The sequence below is a fragment of the Macaca nemestrina genome, chromosome 10, assembly GCF_043159975.1.
Source record: "Macaca nemestrina isolate mMacNem1 chromosome 10, mMacNem.hap1, whole genome shotgun sequence".
Lineage (NCBI taxonomy): Eukaryota > Metazoa > Chordata > Mammalia > Primates > Cercopithecidae > Macaca > Macaca nemestrina.
In genome coordinates, this window is record NC_092134.1 from 123,249,492 (window position 1) to 123,269,847 (window position 20,356).

General features: G+C 35.9%; 1 protein-coding gene across 7 annotated transcripts in view; it reads left to right on the forward strand.

The window, feature by feature from the left end:
- Positions 1–20,356, forward strand: part of LOC105481365 (phospholipase C zeta 1) — a 53,985-nt gene that overhangs the window by 16,837 nt on the left and 16,792 nt on the right. For 4 of the 7 annotated variants that reach the window (XM_011740894.3, XM_011740930.3, XM_071072154.1 and 1 more), the window contains 4 exons: positions 2,007–2,208; positions 9,273–9,417; positions 16,111–16,260; positions 19,818–20,066. In XM_011740894.3, coding sequence (XP_011739196.2) covers positions 2,007–2,208; positions 9,273–9,417; positions 16,111–16,260; positions 19,818–20,066 — 746 coding nt within the window. The remainder of the gene's footprint in view (positions 1–2,006; positions 2,209–9,272; positions 9,418–16,110; positions 16,261–19,817; positions 20,067–20,356) is intronic. The other 3 variants (XM_011740940.2, XM_011740902.3, XM_071072156.1) reach the window with 2 other exon arrangements.

Sequence of the window (20,356 nt, forward strand, 5' to 3'; positions counted from 1 at the left end):
CAACTGGAAACAACCAGTTTACAGATGAGGACTTTCAGTAGCACTGATCTAGAGAATATTACCAAAAAAATTACTTTGGCACTGTTAACTTCAGGTGGTAAATTAAAAGATACAAATGAGATATTGGGATGGTGGCAGTGACACTTTGGAATTGTGTTTGCATTTTAACTACAATATTATACTGTTCATCCATTTCCTCTTTTGAGCCTTCACCTGCCTCCAATACTCTCCAACACAGCCAAGACCTTGCATTTCATTTACATGATTATTGATCACTTTGGTGTCTTATTAAGGCCCATTTGAATTATGATCTTATAGTTCCAAATGCTGCCAAGTTCCTCAGCCTCATCCCTCATTGGTATGTGACATGTACCAAATGAGGTTTTTAAAAATCCATGTGATTAATCCTCATTTCAAACTGGTAGTTTTTAAGGGAACAAAATGAGTTTATTTTCTATTCCGTTACCGAAGATATTTATTTAATTATTCAGTAGTTCAAAAGGGCTAAGCCAATTACTGCTAATTAAACAGGGAAAAATAATAAATGTATGCAAGTCATTACTGTTACAATGCATGATTCATTTGCTCCATACACTTCTATCTTCCTAAATTTATATGATTTTGAAATAGAGGGTTTGTATACCTATAAAAATTTTATTTATTTTCTTTTAGCTTTTATATTTTAAACCAAAATAGTAATAGCATTTTGAATGCTGTCTTCTTCATTTTTACGATGTCATAAACGTTTACTTACATCACTCTATTTTTATGATACATTATTCTTAATGGCTGCTTAGTATTGCATCACATTTTGAGCTTTAATTTGTTTATTCCCCCGCTTTTATCTTGCTTTCATAAATAATGCTAATGCGAGCATTCTTGTACATCACTGAATCTCTACTTCTATAGGATAAATTCCTGGAAATAAAATTCTCTGTCAAAGATCACACTCTAATCAAATGAATGCTCATGTCACCTTTTCTTTTTGGTTAAAATGAACTATCAATAGCAATAATAGCAACAAAAAATTATAGAGTTAATATATAAGGGTATATCCTATTATTACCTCCATTCCACAGATAGGGAGAGGTTAGCTAACATGCTCAAGGTCATGTAACAAGTTAAATGGATATAAGTCCAGGCTGTCTGTTTCCAGAGCCAGTCTTCTGCTTAAATTGATATTTTGGTACACATTATAGTGAGTAAAAAAGTGCAGAGATTAATTACTAAAGGTGATCATATGCAAATGACCGAGCAATTCGATTCCTAGGCATGCACCATACATAAATGTGTGTATATTTGCACCAAAAGACATTTACTGGTTATTTTTGGCAGCACAATTTGTAACAGCACCAAACAGGAAATTATCTAAATGCCTATCAGAATGAATAAATAAATTGTGGCATACTCATACAATGGAATACTGTAAAGTAATGGGAATGAGCAATGTATAACTACAGGCAACTACAAGAATAAATCTTTGAAATATAATGTTGAGTAAAAGAAACCAGGTACAAAAGATACATACTGTCTGAGTCAATTCATATGAAGCACAACAACCAAAGAAAACTAATCTATTCTTTTAGAAGTCAAATCAGTGGATATACTTGGGTGTGGTGAACAACTGGAAAGTTAGTCGGAGGCAGGCTTCTGGAACACTGCAATGCTTTGTTCTTCGACCTGTGTGCCAGTTATCCAGATATGTAGCTTGTGGAAGTTCATTGATCTATAATATACGTACTTTTCTTGTGTGTATTTTCAAAGCATAAAAAAATCAGAGATAATTAGATAATATATTCTTTACTTGAATGTTAATATGGAAGAACTAAAGATTTTACTACAAAAATTTGTGTCCAAACAACATAAATATAGTATGAATATTAATTCTAAAGGAATATTTTAGAAATATGCTCTACTACTGAATAAGTTTACAAGTGAGATGTAGTGTTTTATCTTGCTAATGGTTTTCTTTGCATCCTTTTAACTTATTTTATTTTTTTTTTTAGTTAGGAAAGCACGCCAAATGTCATTAGAAGGTTTTACAAGATATATGGATTCACGTGAATGTCAACTATTTAAAAATGAATGTAGAAAAGTTTATCAAGATATGACTCATCCATTAAATGATTATTTTATTTCATCTTCACATAACACATATTTGGTATCTGATCAATTAGTGGGACCAAGTGACCTTTGGGGATATGTAAGGTATTTATTTGATTTTTAAATCTATTACATTTAAGAATACGTGGAAGTTCCTGGCAGTGTCTACCTCAGTAGCCAAGAGTGCACAATAAAAAGAAGACTCCCATGTTATCCAAACTCATAGGGAATAGGAATTTTTATTTGTATGTATCTTGAAGATCCAACATTTGGATGAAGTGGCAACATAATTTATTTTATGCATTAGTATTTTTTTTTTTTTTTTTTGAGACGGAGTCTCACGCTGTTGCCCAGGCTGGAGTGCAGTGGCGCGATCTCGGCTCACTGCAAGCTCCGCCTCCCGGGTTCACGCCATTCTCCTGCCTCAGCCTCCTGAGTAGCTAGGACTACAGGCGCCCGCCACCGCGCCCGGCTAATTTTTTGTATTTTTAGTAGAGACGGGGTTTCACTGTGGTCTCGATCTCCTGACCTTGTGATCCGCCCGCCTCGGCCTCCCAAAGTGCTGGGATTACAGGCTTGAGCCACCGCGCCCGGCCTCTATGCATTAGTATTGTATTGCATACATAATCCCACATGTTGAAATCTTCTCCATGGTTATGGCCCCTCCAAAGTTTGCTGAATAACATAGATACCTCTCAAAGGAAAGCATATGAAGAAGACTGTTATTTAGCTAGTCAGAAGATCCTAGATTTTAAAAAGCATGGTTAAAATTAATTCTCAGACATCAGAACACATACTATAACTAAAGCCAACACGTAAATACAGTACATTGTATAACTTTGCATTTATGGATAGTGATTTTTATAGACTTGCATGCTAAGTAGTTTACATAGGTTAAAAATAATCCGCGTTGCATTGCTGATTTTATACCTAACAATGTATCTATCATACTGTTAATACCAGACTTCAGTTTAGTCAGCTCAGATACAGTGGTGAACGAGATTTTTGAAGCTGCTACATATATCTGTGTACAAGCAGATAGACAGATAATAACCAGGTAAAAAAATGTTTTCAAGGATGAATGAATCATACGGGGAAGATAAACTAAGGTAATGTGATGGAAAGTGACTGTGGGGTGGAGGGTGTTACTTAGGGTAAAGTTGTCCGAAAAGTCTTCTCAAGAGGTGAAATGAAATAGTTGTGGCATGAATGATGATACAGGAAGCCTTAGAGAGATTAGTAGGAAGGTCATGTTAAACAGAGCAAGTGCTTGGCATGTTTAATTGAGAGAAAAATGGCAAATGCTGCTGGATACAAGTCAATGATGAATGGAGGGAGGTGAGTTTGAGGAGGTAGGTAGAGTCAGTTAATGAGGATCTTGTAGAGCATGGAGAGGAGAATAGATTTTATTCCAGCTGCACTGGGAAGGATTTTCCTTAAGATAGTGTCATAATTTGATCTATTCAGTAATGTGGAGGAATGACTGATGGGGCCAGAGTGGAGGTAGAATATGATTTGGGAAGATGATGTAGCAGTGCAGGTGATATAGGTGGTGGTGAACTCATGAGGCAGCAGCTGAGATGATAAGTGGTTGAATTTGAGAGACAGATGCTTCTCGACTTACAATGTGATAACATCCCAATACTTGAAAATATCTTAAGTTGAAAATGCATTTAGTACATCTAACCTACCAAACATTATAGCTTAACCTAGCTTACTTTAACACACTTACACTAGCTTACAGTGAGGCTAAATCATATCCCCTCTCTAAAAGCACCCCTCAAAACTGGCAACACAGGACACTGTAGAGTCTTGGTTGCTTACTCTTGTGATCATGTGGCTGAGTAGGATCTGTAGCTCACAGCTGCTGCTCAGCATCTTGCGACGGAGTATCTCATATAGCACATTGCTAGCTTGGGAAATGACCAATATTCAAAATTCGAAGTGTGATTTCCACTGAGTGCATATTTTCTTTGCACTATCATAATGTTGAAAAGTTGTAAGTTGAACCTCCTAAAATTGGGGACCATTTTAGGAGGCAGAGCCAACATGACTTACCAGATGATTTGAAGAGAGATATGAGGGAAAGAGAGGAATCAAGATTTTCATCCCAATTACCAAATTACAGTGATACTGTTGGCTGAGATATTGAAGCCCAAGAGAGAAGCCCATTGTAGGGTGTGAGGCAACATGCAAGGGTTCTGTGGTTTCCATGTTAAGTTTGAGGTACCAATTGGTTACCAAATGGCTGATCAGATAGTCAGTTGGGTATATGTGTGTGGAATTCAGAAGTTATCAGACTGGAAAAACAGAATTGGAAGTCATCAGCATATGTGGGATATTTAAAACCAAATGATTAGATAGTATTACTTAAGGTAAAACCATCAATAGGAAAGACATCTTATAATTCCAAGATAGCAGCAAACATACAACTAAATATTGCTGCTTCTCTAATTTCAAATCTAAGTAAAGACATAAATTCACAAACTTGGAAATGTATTCATTTAGAATTCTGTAAAGATAGCCCAATTTATAGATATAATTTAATTACAGGAATTTCTGTTCATTTTTTGTTATTTTAATTATTTAAAGAGAGAAAATATAAATATTAAAGCAGTTATCTTTAGAAATATATATAATTACTTTTACATTGCAAGAAAAAGTTTCATCTAACTGCAAATTTACATTTAAATGTAATTGTACTTTTCTCTGTTTCTTTATCCACCTTTAGAAGATACATGCTTAGAATGAAAGTATTTCATAATATTTTTCCTTATGACTAGTGGCATAATATAGTGTTTAAATATCAATGTTTAAGTTTCTATTGCTCATATTTCTTCCCTTTCCCTCATCTGTTAATTTTGTGACAGATATAACCATTGTGTATCTCAATTTCCTCATATTTACAAAAGGAAAAATAATATTACTGCTGTATAGCATTCAATATTTTAATGTACCAAAAGATTCTTAAATTTATTTTTATTACCAGTTAAAATTCAACTTCAAATAGAAAATAGTAACATTACACAATGTAAAGAAATTACAATAAAAATTATAATATTTTATACCTTGATAGTTTATAGGAAGTATTTGAAGGAAACTTAAAGATAAACAGATGAAATAAAGTTAAGAGTGGAAATTTCCTACCACAAAGTTCTGTAGTTCTGTACAAATTCTAGAATGCCTGGAGAATATCACCTGTAAGTTTCCTAGCAGTCAAAGTCAAGAGAGAAACAAGATTAGTTATCAGGTTTACAATGATCATAAAAAACAGTAGTGAATGGGGGAGCAATTTTCTCCATTTGTTTCCAAAAAGGAGGATCAAAGTGAAATAGTGGAGTGTCCTCAACATCACCGTTAGAGAGGATAAAACTTTCTCTTATGTGCCTCCGCATGTAAATGGTTGGCATGACATTGCGCAATCACTGAAAACATTTTTGCGGGGCATCAAACCATCTAGTCTGAATATGCAGTTTTGTAAAGGTTGGCCTGATCCATGGATAAAATTAAAACTATCTAGAGAAGTAGCAAGAGCCAATATTATTTATGAAAAGTTTTCTTTCACAATATAGTTCTTGGTGGTTTTTTCCCCACACCACCCAAGTAGAAAGCTCAAGATTGTTCTCTGGCAGCACTCCAGAGAACTCATACTCTGTGTTGATGAAATAGGCAAGACAATTTACTGTCATAATCAAATACGAGTCAGGAAAGCAAGCATTCTTCCATAGAAATTAAGAAACTTTACAAATAAGTATTGCTTCTTCTCCAACCTAAAATCTAAATACATAAATAAATCCATAAGCCAAGAAATATATTCATCTGCAATTCTACAAACGTAGCCGAATTTAGAACTTCTGCCAAGGATTAGGTGACCACCTTATTTGCCCAGAGTATCCATGGGCCAGACAAGATTTCTCTATCAATATTCTAGGTCCATTTCTCCAATACAGAGACAATTAGTTAACAAAACTCTGAAGTTGTACATTATAGTGCATTACCACATGCCTAAATAAAGCATTGTACACTTAAACAAACAAACAAACAAACAAAAAAACAAAGCAAATTACCCAAGTGTGGTAGCATGTGTCTGTAGTCCCAGCTACTTGGGAGGCTGAAGTGGGATGATTACTTGCGCCTAGGACTTCGAGGTTGCACCTTAGTCTGGGCGACAGAAAGAGACCCCATCTTAAAAACAAAAACAAAAACAAAAACACCCCAGATGCATAAAACAAAAACCAGCAAAATTAAAAAACCCTATCGTGGCCGGGTGCGGTGGCTCAAGCCTGTAATCCCAGCACTTTGGGAGGCCGAGACGGGCCGATCACGAGGTCAGGAGATCGAGACCATCCTGGCTAACACGGAGGAACCCCGTCTCTACTAAAAAACACAAAAAACTAGCCGGGCGACCCGGCTGGTGCCTGTAGTCCCAGCTACTCAGGAGGCTGAGGCAGGAGAATGGCGTAAAAAACCCAGGAGGTGGAGCTTGCAGTGAGCTGAGATCGCACCACTGCACTCCAGCCTGGGCGGCAGAGCGAGCCTCCGTCTCAAAAACAAAAAACAAAAAACAAAAAACCCTATGCTGGCTAACACGGTGAAACCTGTCTCTACTAAAAATACAAAAAATTAGCCGGGTGAGGTGTCAGGCACCTGTAGTCCCAGCCACTAGGGAGGCTGAGGCAGGAGAATGGCGTGAACCCGGGAGGTGGAGCTTGCAGTGAGCCGAGATCGTGTCACTGCATTCCAGCCTGGGCGACAGAGCGAGACTCTGTCTCAAAAAACAAAACAAAACAAAAAAAACCAAAAAAAAAAAAAAAAAAAAAAAACCCCAAACACCCCAAAAGAATTTACTAAGAATTTAATTTTTCTTAATAAAAATTTGACTGGTTGGTGAAGCCTCCAAGATAGATGAGATTCACTAATTCTCTTCCTCTTTAATGCCTTACTTCCTCTTACTTCCTCATCAGGTTTCTTCTGTCTTTTATCTCTATTATTTTCAAGGGGGTATATAAGGTTTCTCTCTCTCTCTCTCTCATATTTTAGGCAGTCCTGAATTCAGTACATTGACTTAGTGTCATAATTGTTTTATCTATTCTCAGCTATGCTCCTACCTAAGTACTCCTAGGGTCATCTCCCTAGAAAGGGACTAAATGTGATCTCCAAAGAAGAACTAAATCTAAAAGGTTCATTTTCTTATATGGCCCATTCGGTGCTCTGTGCTTCTGTTTAGAAAAGCTACTGACTTTATATAAGTACTTTGTGCTGGGACCACACTCCCTTCTCCAGGTTGTCACGACTTATGGCAGGGTTTCTCAAACTTTTCAGTTTTTGAGTCAGATAATTTTTTTGTTGTTGGGGACTGTCCTGTGCATTGCAGAATGTTTAGTGGCATTGTGACTGTTACCTGCTAGATGCCAGTTACAAACCTCCCCCACCTCCAGTTGTGGCAGCCGAAAATGTCTCCAGACATTGCCAAATCCCTCCTGAGGCAAAATCGTCCCAGTGGAAAACCAGTAGCTGTAGACAGAGGGGTAATTTAATGTACTTATTGGAAAAGAAGTGTTAACTTGGCTTTCTATGGAAAAATATCTCTATGTATGACAAGGGAGTTTTTTTAACCTCATTCTTAATATGCATCAATTCTAAGATCCTGATGTTTCAAGTCAGCTCTCAGATTCAGTTTTGTCTCTTCCAAGATCACATTTTAGCAGATCACATTTTTCTGTATAAACACAATAAATATTTACTAACAGTCAGTTTATGTCAAACATGCTTTATGGACTGAAATTTCAATCCCTGCTCTTGTAGAACCAGCACTAACCATTGCCTCATGTTACTGTTGCTGACCCTGTCTGTGGTTGGCACATATTACTACCCATGTCAGGCCAGGTTCATAGATAATAGGAACAACTATACAACTCTGTGTATGTGTCTGTGAAATAATTTAAAGAATTATCTTAATGCTATATCTACATTTGCATGAATCAATAAAACAATATCTATACATAAATCAATAAATTTGAGTGAACTCTTGGTAATTTAGGGCAAATGACCTATTTCATGATGACATACAATGGCCTACTCTGGGCTAGGTATGAATATTTTGAGACATCCCTATTTGCTTATATTCATTATTATAAAGTCAGTGAAAAATCTGAATGCAATCAGCTTCAACTGACACAGAGTAAATAAAAGTGTATGTGCTAATAAAGCATCCCATCTCTGCTCTCTTGTAGTATGAACACTGAAAATTAATTTAAACCCAGTGGGTACAACTGATTTAATGAACCTAAGATAGAATTTATGTTTAAATCAAGAAACTGATATTTTTAGGTAGAAAGATCAGACCCAGTTTTAGATATCAGTAGAAGTAGAAATATATTTTCCTCGGTTTTGATAAAGCTGTGAATTTATATTCTGAGGCAAGCAAGTCATACTTTTCTCCCAGTGAAATTGTGAGTCGAATAGACATAGATTAGCAGGTATCCAGGCTTCCTTGGCATAAACCTTAATTTTCTCTAGTGCTTACTTGGATTAAAATTAGAGATGGCCTTATGTAAAATGGTTAGAGAGATAAGGATTATTTGCTGATTCACCAGGCCCTCTAGTTTCCATACCGTCTAGCCAATATTTTTTCCAGGGAGCAAGTATTATCACAGTTTATCTTTTCTTTATCCTTCCCTTTCTACCATATACCTCATTCCCCAAAGCCTGACATGAGGAAAGAATTAGATAAGATTTTATTAATAGATTTTACTTTTCTGAGAGGGCTTTGAATATCATCGCTTTTCACTGGTATGGCATTGAACAGTAAACGCCACCATAAGTAAAATTGTATGGGTTGGGAGTAGGGATGTTTCAGAGCTACAACTATGGAGCAAGTATCTTCATTGCTTACTGAAAACCAAGCATGGTATGGAGAGCACACGAGAGTAAAACATTTGACTAGAAAGAAAGACAGTGTTGTACTACACAGACAGTCTATGTGTTCCTTTATAATGTAAATTTCTAGAGACTCAAAGCTTGTCCTAAAGACAAGTTTTTATAGAGTTTTATGGACTCATTTATGCATTTATTATAAAATCACAAATAGTCTTTGGAATGTTTTGATACTTTGGTATATATTTTTAATGGTCCAGGAGTAACATTTTATTTTGCGGAAATTTTGCTAGTGCCCTTGTGAAAGGATGCCGTTGTTTGGAGATTGATTGCTGGGATGGAGCACAAAATGAACCTGTTGTATATCATGGCTACACACTCACCAGCAAAATTCTGTTTAAAACTGTTATCCAAGCTATACACAAGTACGCATTCATGGTATGTACATATCTTTGTTCAACTGTAGCTATTTAAACAGAAGCAATTCTAATTTACTTGCTTCAAAATCCTATAATGCTTAGCCTTACTTTAGATGATATTTCAAATTGTGGGTTATGATCCATTAGTAGGCAGTGAAATCCATGTTGTATGTAGTTAAAGGTAGATTTATCGAAGTTAGGTTCAGGTGGTAAGGTACAAGTGTTTCATGGAAATTTTTGTTTACTCGTGTGTGTGTGTGTGTGTGTGTGTGTATTGTTTCACAATGTAAAATATATTTATTATTGTGGATGATGGCAGGAAAGTTTGAGAAATACTGGTCTAGGTAATAAGTAGATATTTTACGAATATTCAACTATTTTACTTTCAAGACAAAATAAAATGTGTCAACAATGCATCATTTCAATTGTTAACATTTTAATGACTATAATGACAGCTATTGATATGGTAAGAAATGTTCAGAAGTTTTCTTTGGATTCAATAATTTTTAATTTATTATAGATTCAAAGATATATTTATTCCTAGAATTTAAGCTCAGTATATGAATCCTAACCTATAAATTGAGCAGGTTTTTGCAATCCCTCAATGTTAAGGAGTTCTAAATAGCACTGGTTTCATTTATAAACGTGGCTAATTTTGCACCTTCAGATATTTTAAGTTGTTTTTGTAAACTTAACACACTTGATTTTTTAAGTACTTCAATTATAGTACAATTTTACTGCAGTCAAAATGGCTAAAAGAATTCTTACTATGTACTAAAACTATGTAATGTGTACCTAATACACTAAATTTACAAATGTAACATGCTTAAAGTTCTCCTATGTCAATACATTACATAATCTGTCAACATAAACTTAAAATCACAAATTTATATAAATTTATCTACTATATATTAAAAGACAGTACACAATAAATATTCCAAAGATACAAATGTCATATATGAATAATTTCTATCTTAGTATAAAAACATTGAGAGTATGGCACTGATTCTCCTGAACATGTAGTTTCTATTATTTCAAAATATATTTATCTCTACTTCAGTCTCTCTCCTGAACTCACACCAATGTACACAACTGCCTATTTGACATTACCACTTGGACATGAATAGGCATACTTAACATGTTTAAAATTGAGCTCCCTGATATTTCTCCAGTCCTGTTCTCACCATGATCTTCCCCATCTCATTAATGACAACTTTCATATGCTCTAGCCAAAACCTTTTTTGCCAACTGTAACCTTCTTCTCCTTCTCTCAAGCCCCTCAATCAATTCTTCAGCAAATCATCTTGGCTTTACTTTTAAAATGTATCCTGAATTTAGCTATCTCTGCCCATTCTTACTGTCACTGTCCTAGTCAACCAACATTACCTTTCACTTAAATGATCCCAGTGCCCTCTTCTCTGATATTCTTGTTTCTTTTCTTATTCCCCTGCAATCTCATCTCAACATATCAGCCAGAGTGATTTTTGGTAAGTCAGACTATGTCATTGCCCTTCTCAAAGCCTTCAACCTCACTCAAAAGCTAAAATTTGTACAATGACTCACAAGGTCCTAAGTGGTCAGTTTTTCATTACCTCTTTTAACTCTCCTGCTACTCCATCCCTGTTCACTTGGCCATTCTGGACTCCTTAGTCTTTTTCAGACACATCTCAAGGCCTTTGTACTTGCTGTTCCCTCTTTATATGAAATACTCTTCCCAAATGTTTGTGTGGCTAACTCCCTCACCTAATTCAGAGTGGAAAAATGAATTTAAAAAAATAGCGACAGTCTTAAAATTCAAAGGCCTTGCAAAGATGAAAAGCCTACAGCTTCTAAGATTTCAAAAAGCAAGAAATGGGCAACTAGATCAGAAAAAGAGACAAAATGCAATACTTCCTATTCTTTCCAATAGGAAGAAAAGAAGCAACATTATTTTTATTTGCAGATGACATAATCCTGTCTGTAAAAAAGCCCGACGATTCCACACGAAAACCCTGTTAGAACTCATAAATCAATTCAGTAAAGTTGCAGAATACAAAATCAACATATTTAAATCAGTAGTATTTTTATACGCAAATAGTGACCTAATTGAAAGAAATTAAGAAAATAATCTCATTTACAATAGTATAAAAATGACATATCTAGGAATAAATTTAACCAAAGAAGTGAAAGATCTGTATACTGAAAACTACAAAACATGGATGAAAGAAATTGGAGACACAAATAAGTGAAAAGATATCCTATGCTCCTGAATCAGAAGATATAAAATAATATTGTTAAAATGTTCATACTATCTAAAACAATACACAGGGTTTTTTCCCCTTGGGGTGTGGTATTGGTATGTTGTTGAGGCTGGTGTCAAAGACCCGGCCTCAGAAGATCCTCTCACCTTGGTCTTCCAAAGTGCTGGGATTACAGGTGTGAGCAACTATACTGGGCTACAATATACAGATTTAATGCAATCCTTATCAAAATTCCAATGGCATTATTCATAGAAATAGAAAAAAAAAGTCCTAAAATTTGTAAAGGACTATAAAAGACTTCAAATAGTCAGAATAATTCTAATAAAAACAAAGTTGGAAGTGTCACACTTTCTGATTTAAAATCATATTTCAAAGCTATAGGAATCAGTACAGCATGGTCCTGTGCAGAAAAACAGACATATAGACCAGTGTAACAGAATAGAGAGCCTAGAGATCAACCTAAGCATATATGGTCAACCTAATTTTTGTCAAGTAGACCAAGAAGACAAAATGGTAAAGGATAGTACCTTCAATAAATGGTACTGAAAAAACTTAATTTCAGCATGCTAAAGAATGAAATTAGACCCTTATCTTACACCATACACAACAAATCAAGCTAAAATGGATAAAAAAACTTACATATAAGACTAGAAACTATGAAAATCCTAGAAGGGAACATAGGGGAAAATCTCCTAGACACTGACTTTGGCAATTATTTTTTTGATATTACATCAAAAGCTCAGATCACAAAAGCAAAAATGGGTAACTGGAACTACATCAAACTAATAAGCTTTTGCACAGCAAAGGAAACAATCAACAGAATGAAAGGGCAGCCTATGAATTGGGAAAAAATATTTGCAAACCATGTATCTGATAAGGGATTAATATCCAAAATTTATAAAGAACTCATACAACTCATTAGTGGAAAAAAAAACTTGATTAAAAAATGAACAAAAAACCTGAATACGCATTTCTCCAAAGAAGACATAAAAATGGCCACACAACATTATTAGTTACCAGGGAAATGCAAATCAAAACCACTATGAGATACCACCTCACAGTCTTACCATGTTAGAAGGTCTCATCAGAAAGTCAAAGGATACCAAATGTTGATGAGGGTGTGGCAAAAAGGGAACTCTGTACACTGATGATGGAAATGTAGATTGGTACCACCAATGGGAATACAGCATGGAGGTTTTTAAAGAAATAAAAAATAGAGCCACCATATGACCCAGTAATCCCTCTTCTTGGTACATACCCAAAGGGAATTAAATAACCATCTCATAAAGATATTTGTGCTGCAATGTTCACTGTAGAATTGTTCACAATAGCCATGATACGGAAACAACGTTAAGTGTTCATTGACAGACAAATGGATAAAGAAAATTGGATATATACAATGGAATATGATTCAGTCTTTAAAAAGAATGAGATCTTTCCATTTACCACAACATGGGTAAGGACATTATGTGTTAAGTGAAATAAGTCAGACACAGAAAGAAATAATGCCTGATCTCAGTTACATGTGGGATTAAAAAAAAACCTCTCAAATATACAGAGATAGAGAACAAAACAGTGGTTGACAGGAACGAGGTGTGGGGAGGGAGAAGAAAATAGAGACAGGTAGGTCTGAGGCCACAAAGTAGCACATATGTAGGATGAAAAAGTCTAGACATCTAATGTACCCTATGAAAATTATAGTTAATAAAATTGTACTGTATATGGTATTCATGCTGAATGAGTAGATTTTAGCTGCTCTTGCCATAAAAATTTAAAAAAGGGTAAATGTGAGATGATGGATAGATGGATATGTTAATTTGATTCACTATAATAACCTTTCCACTATCTACGTGTGTCCCATAACATCATGTTGTATATCTTAAGTATACACAACAGAATTTATTTAAAAACTCCCAAAGGAGCAAGAAGTGAGATTTTAAACAAGGCTTTGAGCAATGGAGAGGCAATGAGATTTCCCAGCTGAACAAGGTGACTCAGTTTTGCAGCATAGATCAGATTAAAGTTTAGACCTCCTAGTCAAGGTAGTCACTATTAATTTAGAAAAAGAGGACATGAAATTAAATAGATGATAATTATGACTAGGAAAAAACCTGGGGTCCAGTTGCATGAACTTATGAGAATAAATACATAAGAAATCTAAGTTTTGAGGGACTTAAATTGCCAAAAAAAAAAAAAAAAACCCATAAGTATGACTCTTAGGTGAGCCTTAAAACAGCCTTTGGTAAGGAAATGGGCTGCAAACATTGCTTGGCTTTCAAGAGAGCAAACTCCTCAACATCCACTTTCAATGTGGCCAAGGAAGATAAAAGAAAGCAGATTTTCCCAGAAGATGGAGCCAAGAAGATAGAGAAATGACTCAGTGATATCAGGACCTCATGGAAGAATCCAGCTTTTAGGCCATCAGTTTGCCCCAGTCTCAGAATTACTTATTATATTTGGAAAAAACTGTACACTATTCTGTTGGGGTCAGAGTGAGTCAGTGGACTCACTCTAGTTGAGAAGGTCATTGTATAGGTCAAATAAAGGCTTCCAAAAATATTAAGTTTTAATTCCTGTAACTTGTAAATGTTGTTTTATTTGGAAAAAGTGTCTTTGTAGATGTAATGAAGTTAAAAACCTCTAGATGGGGAGATTATTCTGGATTATCTGAGTGGGCCCTAAACACCATCATATGCACTTTTATAAGAAGGAAGTAGAGAGAGATTTGATACAACAGAGGAGGAGGCAATGGGAAGACAGGGACAGAGATTAGGGAGATGTGGCCACAAGCCGAGGAATGTGGGCAGCCACCCAAACCTGGAAGAGACAAGGAGGATTCTTCCCCAGTGCCTTCCAAGGGAGTGCAGCTTTACCAACACCTTGATTTCAGACCAGAGAAACTGATTTCAAACTTCTGGTGACTAGACGGTGAGAGAATAAACGTTGTTGTTTTAAGCCACAAAGGTTTGTAGTAATTTTTGTCACAGCAGCCACAGAGCAAAACACTCACACATTCAAAAGACATAGTAATAATCTGCCCTGTTCTGAGTGCTGTGAAAATGCAGCAAGACTTGTGATTCCCTGGCTTGTTTACAAATTGGTAAATCTGTGCCCTGATAAGTATATATGAAATCAAAACAAAGAAAAAAATCTTAAATAAGATCCAATGATGTTTTGTTCCCCATTTTATGGCAAGTTTTGAAGTTACGGCAGTGAGAAAGGGCAGAAAATACCGTTGTAGAGCCACCTTCACTTAAAAAAACTCCTTTGCTATTAGAAACTGGAAATATCTTTATCTTTGTTTCTAATTCTAAAACAATGAGTTTTGATTACAGAACTTAAAACTGAAAAAGCAGAATATACATTTCCCCCAACTCATCAGTGTTAATAATGTTTTTGTTCCACGTTTTAAAATCTCAAAATATTTGTATATTAACAATAAAAATATAGCATGCTACTTTTTGGTAACTTGCTTTTCTTCATAAATCCATAGATAACTTTCTATAGCAGTATAGATAGCTCTGTCTTCTTCTTTTTTTATTTTTTATTTTTGAGACAGAGTCTTGTTCCATCACCCAGGCTGGAGTGCAGTGGTGCAATCTCGGCTCACTGCAACCTCCACCTCCCAGTTCAAGCAATTCTGCCTCAGCCTCCCAGGTAACTGGGATTACAGGCACCTGCCATCATGCCAGGCTAATTTTTTTTTTTTTTGCATTTTTAGTAGAAACAGGGTTTCGCCGTGTTGGCCTGCCTGGTCTTGAACTCCTGACCCCAGGTGATCCACCAGCCTCGGTCTCCCAAAGTGCTGGGATTACAGGTGTGAGCCACTGTGCTCATCCTGCCTTCTTCTTTATTGGTCTATATCATTCCTTTATATGGATATGGTATAATTTATTTATTATTATTATTGTTATTTTTGAGATGGAGTCTTGCTCTGTCACCCAGGATGGAATGCAATGAATGGCGTGACCTCGGCTCATTGCAATCTCCACCTCCTGGGTTCAAGTGATTCTCCTGCCTTAGCCTCCTGAGTAGCTGGGATTACAGGCACGCACCACCACACCTGGCTAATTTTTATAATTTTAATAGAGATGGGGTTTCACCATGTTAGCCAGGATGGTCTCAATCTCCTGACCTCGTGATCTGCCCGCCTCAGCCTCCCAAAGTGCTGGGATTACAGGTGTGAGCCACTGAGCCCAGCCAGTATAATTTATTTACATAAGTACTCACTGATGGATGCTTCAGTTGTCCCTATTCTTTTGGTGCAAATAGTAATACATTTTTCTTTTAATACAGTTTTAATGGTCTCTGTTTTGCCAAACTCAAAAGTACTTTCAGTTTAAAGAATACTTATTTTGCAAAGGTACTAAACGTTAGAAGTAAGTTTTAAAATACATTAGGCACTTATATTAATTGCATTACAATTATTTAGAAGTTTTGATGAATAACCATAGTAATGGTTACTTTTTTAGACATCTGACTACCCAGTGGTGCTCTCTTTAGAAAATCACTGCTCCCCTGCCCAGCAAGAAATAATGGCAGACAATTTGCAGACGACTTTTGGAGAGTCCTTGCTTTCTGATATGCTTGCTGATTTTCCTGATACTCTACCATCACCAGAGGTAACATTTTTTTCTGAGTAACTCAGGTTAAGAAAAAAGTCCATGAAAACATGTCACTATTATATTGGCCCATGAAACTGGGCTAGAGACCAGTGAAAATACTTAGTTTTGGTCATGTATAGAGGGTTATCTTTGCAATGTTGCCTAGGGAATGTTCTCATGAACATTTAGGTGAATATATTTCAATAAAAATTATATATATATATGTGTGTGTGTGTGTGTGTGTGTATATATATGTAAAACCCACATTTTGATTGTGTCTCCTACCCCATGGGTCCACAATATCAAAGTAAATAGTATTAGGGACCAGAAATTTAGTATGTTTCACAGGCAAAAGTTCTAGAAAGTGGCAAAAGTTCTAGACTATAAATAGAGTCAGTACCCAATATCTTAACAGCTGGGTAGTAGGTTGCCCTTTAAAAAATCTACTCTTTTCAATTTCCCTGTCTCTATGACCCTTTCCATCTTAATTAGAGCATACTGAAGTATTTGCTTTGAAAAATCACATCCACATCTACCATCAGGACTTCACTTCTCTCTCAGGCTGTCTCTTTATTACTCCCTTTCTATGGCCGGGTATGGCGGCGGCTCATGCCTGTAATCCCAGCACCTTGGGAGGCCGAGGCAGGCAGATACCCTGAGGTCAGGAGTTCGAAACCAGCCTTGAGCAACATGGTGAAACCCTGTCTCTACTAAAAATACAAAAATTAGCTGGATGTCGCGGCATCCACCTGTAATCGCAGCTACTAGGAAGGCTGAGGCAGGAGAATCACTTGAATCCGGGAGGCGGAGGTTACAGTGAGCCAAGATTGAGCTATTGTACTCCAGCCTAGGCAACAAGAGCGAAACTCTGTCTTGTTGAAAAGAAAAGAAAGAAATTACTCCCTCTCACAGCCCAAATTTTTCATTTTCTTGTCTCCTTACAACCTATTCAGTCCCTCTTTCTCTTCTAATTACTTCACAGGAAAGTTCCCATCACATTCATCAAATATTTTCTTACTGATAAATTCTAATGATCCTCTTCTAGTCTTCATCTGGTTGTCCTCTCATTAACATTCAATGCTGTGGACCTCCCCTTCCTTTTCTGAAACACTTTCTGTTATAACACCACATTCTTTAGCCTTCCCTCACTCCTCTTTGACCACTCCTGCTTAGTTTTCTTTGCTGGGCCTTTTTCCCTATCCCAAATTTTATCAGATTATAAATAAACTTTCTTTTTGGTGAATAGTGTTGTCTAACAGCAAATAGTTTGGTTCTGACATGTCTTCATTTTTGCTAGACATAACAATATTTTTGTAATATTTGAGTATTTCCTTCTATATTTTCCTTATTATTATTATTATTTTTGCCAACCTAAAATAATCAAAAGGCTCGGGATTCCGTTAGAAGAATTTATTCCAGTGCAAAGTGTGAGGGTAACTTTCTGGGACACACAGACAGCAAAGAACGGTAATCATTGCTCCTGGTGTGGAAAACAGTGAAAATTGTTTCTGACAGACAAAAACAGATGCGCAGAACAGAAGTACAGTATTTTCCATGCAATGGCTAACATACAGATTTAAGATTTGATTGGCTACTGTTGATTACACTCTAAGGGGTTTACTTAACATTCTATTGTAAAGAGGTAATCACAAGGTTCTCTATCTCTAAGGTCATTTAGTCTAGGTTGGAATAAAGAATGGGGAGTCTGGTCAATGTATAACATCTCAACACAAAGGTCAGAAAGCAATGGTCATGCACCATTGAAGAAAAACAGCTGTATTACATGACTAAGTTTCCAGGCTGAACTTTTCTCCTTGGCATAATAAATCTGGAAGATCCTCAAATTTTACTTCTTTTAACATTTTATTTAAATCAGTGAAAAATTTTCAAGTGGAAGTGTTGTGACACCAGTGACAAGAAATATAGGGCTGATGATAGAACTGAGACAGAAAAAAATGAATTGTGTGATAAATGGAAAGACCACAGTTCTTCTGCCGCATAAGAATGCTTACAGACTCAATGTGTTCAATTGTGGCAGAAAAGAAATAGTAAAGAATTTTGCAAAGTGCTGGAAACACAGCATCAAAGATTAAACCCGAATTATAGCCCAATTCTGGAACTTACAATAATTTTAAACTTTCTTGGAAGAGAATCCCACTTCCTATCATATATGAATCTATTTTTCTAGCATTCCCGTACATAGCTTTTATTCAAATTTTAGCTCCATACTAAAGCAGGGAGGTGCTTTTCAATGAGTAAATGAAGAATTAAAGTTACCATGTAATCCCAGCTACTCAGGAGGCTGAGGCAGGAGAATCTCTTGAACCTGGGAGGTGGAGGTTGCAGTGAGCTGAGATCATGTCACTGCACTCCATCCTGGGTGACAGAGTGAGACTCCATCTCAAAAAAAAAAAAAAAAAAAATTACCTAATCCTACAATATTCAGTCTTTGTGTGTAAAATAATTGCCTAGAGACTTGTTAAGAAGGCCCAATTCCAGCCCACAATTCAAGATTCTGATTCCCTCATTTTGAAGCAGATCCTAGGAATTTGTCTCTTTCCCAAGCGCTTCTGATAATATTCTTGATGCATGGGATTGCAGAATGCATTTGGTAAACTCTGCAGTAGAGAGTATTATAAGGGTCATTGTGAAAGAGGGAAGACCCGAGATGATGGAATAATTTGAATGGATACCTGAGGATGACAAAATGGAAAGGAAAACCAAAGCTCCTTGGAGAAAAGGACTTGACTTTATACCCTAGATTTCAGCATTGTATATAACAGAGCTGGCACTTAAATGTACTTGTTAAATTAAGGAAATTTGGAAAGACCACAGTCCTTTTGCTGCACAAGAATGCCCACAGACTCAATGTGTTCAATTGTGGCGGAAAAGAAATAGTAAAGAATTTTGCAAAGTACTGGAAACATAGCATCAAATATTAAACCCGAATCATTGCCAAGTGAAAGAATGGAACCAGAAGTCTTCAATTTTAGAACAAGTGACACTGTTGGTAAATTTTGCCATGCTTCTAAATTTGATGGACAGAAAATATTAAGTTAATGATGCTTGTGTGTAATACAGAAGAAATTTGAAGAGTCTTTATTATAAATCTTTAATTTAGTCTATACTAGATGCCAGACACTTATGATAGACATTTTAATATACCTAATTTCATTCAATACTTTTTAATGTTGGATAAGAAAATGATGAGCTGAAGCACTTACTACCAGAAGTTGTAACATTTTAATTGCAATATCATGGTAAGTATTTATATATACTTTTCACATATTTCAAATTTTTGGAATAGCACCAACTTGTGAAATATAAAAGAAATGGCATATGGTAAGTCTCAATCATAACAGGCTCATTTTTTGGTGAATTACAATCAATAACATTGTATCACTGTATTCATTCCTTTACTGAGGTGTGAATAGGGATATGGGAAAAAAATGGAGTTCTTACATATCTTTTTACTGTAGGCTAATTGGAAATATAGTGAAACACTTTTCAATGACTGTTACAATGCAAATTGACTTGTAAATGTGTAATTGTTATCTCTCAAATTGTTTCCTTAGGCACTAAAATTCAAAGTATTAGTTAAAAATAAGAAAATAGGAACCTTAAAGGAAACCCATGAAAGAAAAGGTTCTGATAAGCGTGGTAAGGTGGAGGAATGGGAAGAAGAAGTGGCAGATCTGGAGGAGGAGGAGGAGGAGGAGAAATTCAAAGAATCAGAAATATTCGAATCTGTTTTAGGAGAAAATCAAGACAAGGAAACAGGGGTAAAAAAGTTATCTGGAGTAACGCTTTTCAAGAAAAAGAAGGTGAGGTGGTGCTTTGTGAAAATCTTACAAATGATTGGAAAGTTTTCTAATTTTATTCTTGGTGGAGAATTTTTTTAAATTCTGGAGAAAAATAATTTTCCTTCTTATAAAAACTTTAGTCTATCATTTACAATTTACTTCAAAAACATTGATGGTGGAAGATGAATTTTTTAAATTGTCTCTTTTCTTATGTTAGCTACTTAAATTTTTTTTTTCTCTAGGCTGAGCACGGTGGCTGGCTCATGCCTGTAATCCCAGCACTTTGGGAGGTCAAGGCGGGCGGATCATAT